At 32.9% G+C, this 2,246-nt stretch overlaps 1 protein-coding gene across 1 annotated transcript in view; it reads left to right on the forward strand.

The window, feature by feature from the left end:
- Positions 1 to 2,246, forward strand: part of TMTC2 (transmembrane and tetratricopeptide repeat containing 2) — a 456,219-nt gene that overhangs the window by 314,038 nt on the left and 139,935 nt on the right. Inside the window, exon 8 of the mRNA XM_012647366.1 lies at positions 477 to 598. Within this exon, the coding sequence (XP_012502820.1) occupies positions 477 to 598 (122 nt within the window). The remainder of the gene's footprint in view (positions 1 to 476; positions 599 to 2,246) is intronic.

The raw sequence follows: 2,246 nt of genomic DNA on the forward strand, positions 1-2,246 counted from the left end.
TTTTAATTTTTTCCATCTTTCTCAACAAGATTGTAAGATCTTGGAAGGATAGGATCTTAAATTTTTTTATATAGTCCCTGCATGAGGTTTTCCACCTAGTATTCTGTAACCACTTGAATTTCTAAATGAATAAATGAATGTAAATAGAAAATAACAAATGATTATATAGTAGAAACAATAAACTTATCTCTAAGAAAAAAATGATGATGGAAAACATACTTGGGAATCAGATGTGCCTAGGTTAAAAATCAAATCTTTACTACTTAATTTTTTGACTTTAGCTGTTTTACTTCATTTTTTAAGCACAAGATTTTTCATTCTGTAAAATGGAAATCGTGATGACTTCTCTGGAATCAGATGAGGAAATCAATGAAAGTACTTGACACAGCATCTGAATTTCCAGGGAATATAAATATGATGATAATGCTGTTGCAAATGCTGTATTTTTAGTTTGGTTGTCTTGATCTTCTTTCCAGGTGAAGCATATATGCGCTTAAGCAAGCTCCCTGAAGCTGAGCATTGGTATATGGAATCTCTGAGGTCCAAGACTGACCACATCCCTGCTCATCTTACTTATGGGAAACTGCTGGCTCTAACAGTAAGTAACTACCTTCCTCACTTTTTAGAATTTAGTTTTTTCCATATGGGCTGAGATAGATGAGGTTCGAAGTACTGTTTCCCAGCCAGCTAACTCTTGTTGTCAGGATATAATGATGGTGACACAAAGTTAGAACCCTGTGCAGAAAATATAGAAAAATGTATGACTTTGCCTATGAGGTTTGGCCTAGATAAGTTATATCAAGGATCATAGTCCCTGCATGAGGCTCTCCACTTAGAGTCTTAATACTATGATCTTTGATGTAACGTAATTGAAACATAAATGGAAAACACCAAATATGTTATTACACAATGGATTTGTCCTACTATCAACGTTCGCATAAATACTATGTTCTACAAGCCAGTGTCAGCCCCAAATTGGCCATAATTAGAACTACATCTGATGCTTTCAAAGAGCCAACAACAAAAAACTTTGTATGTGCTGAAATTCCCTTTAGTTGAAATCATTCTGTAAGAGAAGTGGGGCCATCATTTGACTACCCACTATATAACAAGCACTCTTTTATTATTATTATTTCAGAATATTACAGGGATACAAAAGTTTTGGTTACATAAATTGCTTGTGAACAGTTTGAGTCAAAGCTGTAAGTGTGCCCATCCCCAGATAGTGTGCAGTATACCTATCCCCTCCTGTCTCCCACCTGCTTGATTTCCGATGAATGTTATTTCCATATGTGCACATACGTGTTGATTGATTATTTCCAACTTAATGGTTAGTACATACATTTGTTTTTCCATTTTTGTGATACTTCACTTAGAAGAATGGTCTCCAGTTCCATTCAGGTTAACAAGCACTCTTGGAAGCAATAGTTCCATGAAAGTGGTGTTAGAGTCAAGCATAAAAAATTGCTAATATTCTACCATTATGAACTATAAAATTTTATGCAATTCAAAGTAATATTCATATCTTTATTTTACACGGTGGGGAATGGTTTAAAAATTTAAGTAAATTTTCTGAGCTTCCATAGTTAATAAGTGGTAGAACTAGGCTTTTAGGCTTTAATCCTAGTCTGAATCTAATATCTGTGTTATTTAAGTTATACCACCTAATCTCTCTTCAGTATTAATAAAAAATAAATAAATATTGGGCTTTTAATGCTTAGCTGAACTACATACCTAAATGTATTGAATAAGAGGAGTGGGTGAACATAAGTCAGACATTTGCTTCCTGTAGCTTGCTCCCCTAACTCATAATAAACACTCGATGAATGATTGTTATTATTGTTATTATTAAGATCCAGTGAATGGTGACCTGAAGTTTTTCTAACTTGTAATGAATGGTACCTAAGTATCAGTTTTCATGTACTTGCCAAGATATGTGACTATATTACATTACTTATAGACCCTTTAGTATTTCTTATCTCACACAAGCTTTATAAATTATTATAATAAGTTGCTTGTGAGTTCTTACTGAAGAAAATGGGACGGCCATTAAATATTTAACAAATTAATAATGTTTCATTTCAAAGTAGATTTTAATAATAGATTTCTGACTTGAGAAAAAGGTGGCACACTTTCTGAAATGATTTTTAGACCCTAACAACTTAAACATTACAAAGATTTAAATTTCAAAAACACTCTAATGAAGGGTTCTTTCATACTCTTTTTCTGTACAGAAAACCTATTGT

This window comes from Propithecus coquereli, unplaced genomic scaffold (assembly GCF_000956105.1).
Source record: "Propithecus coquereli isolate 6110/MARCELLA unplaced genomic scaffold, Pcoq_1.0 Scaffold264, whole genome shotgun sequence".
Taxonomy (NCBI): Eukaryota; Metazoa; Chordata; class Mammalia; order Primates; family Indriidae; genus Propithecus; species Propithecus coquereli.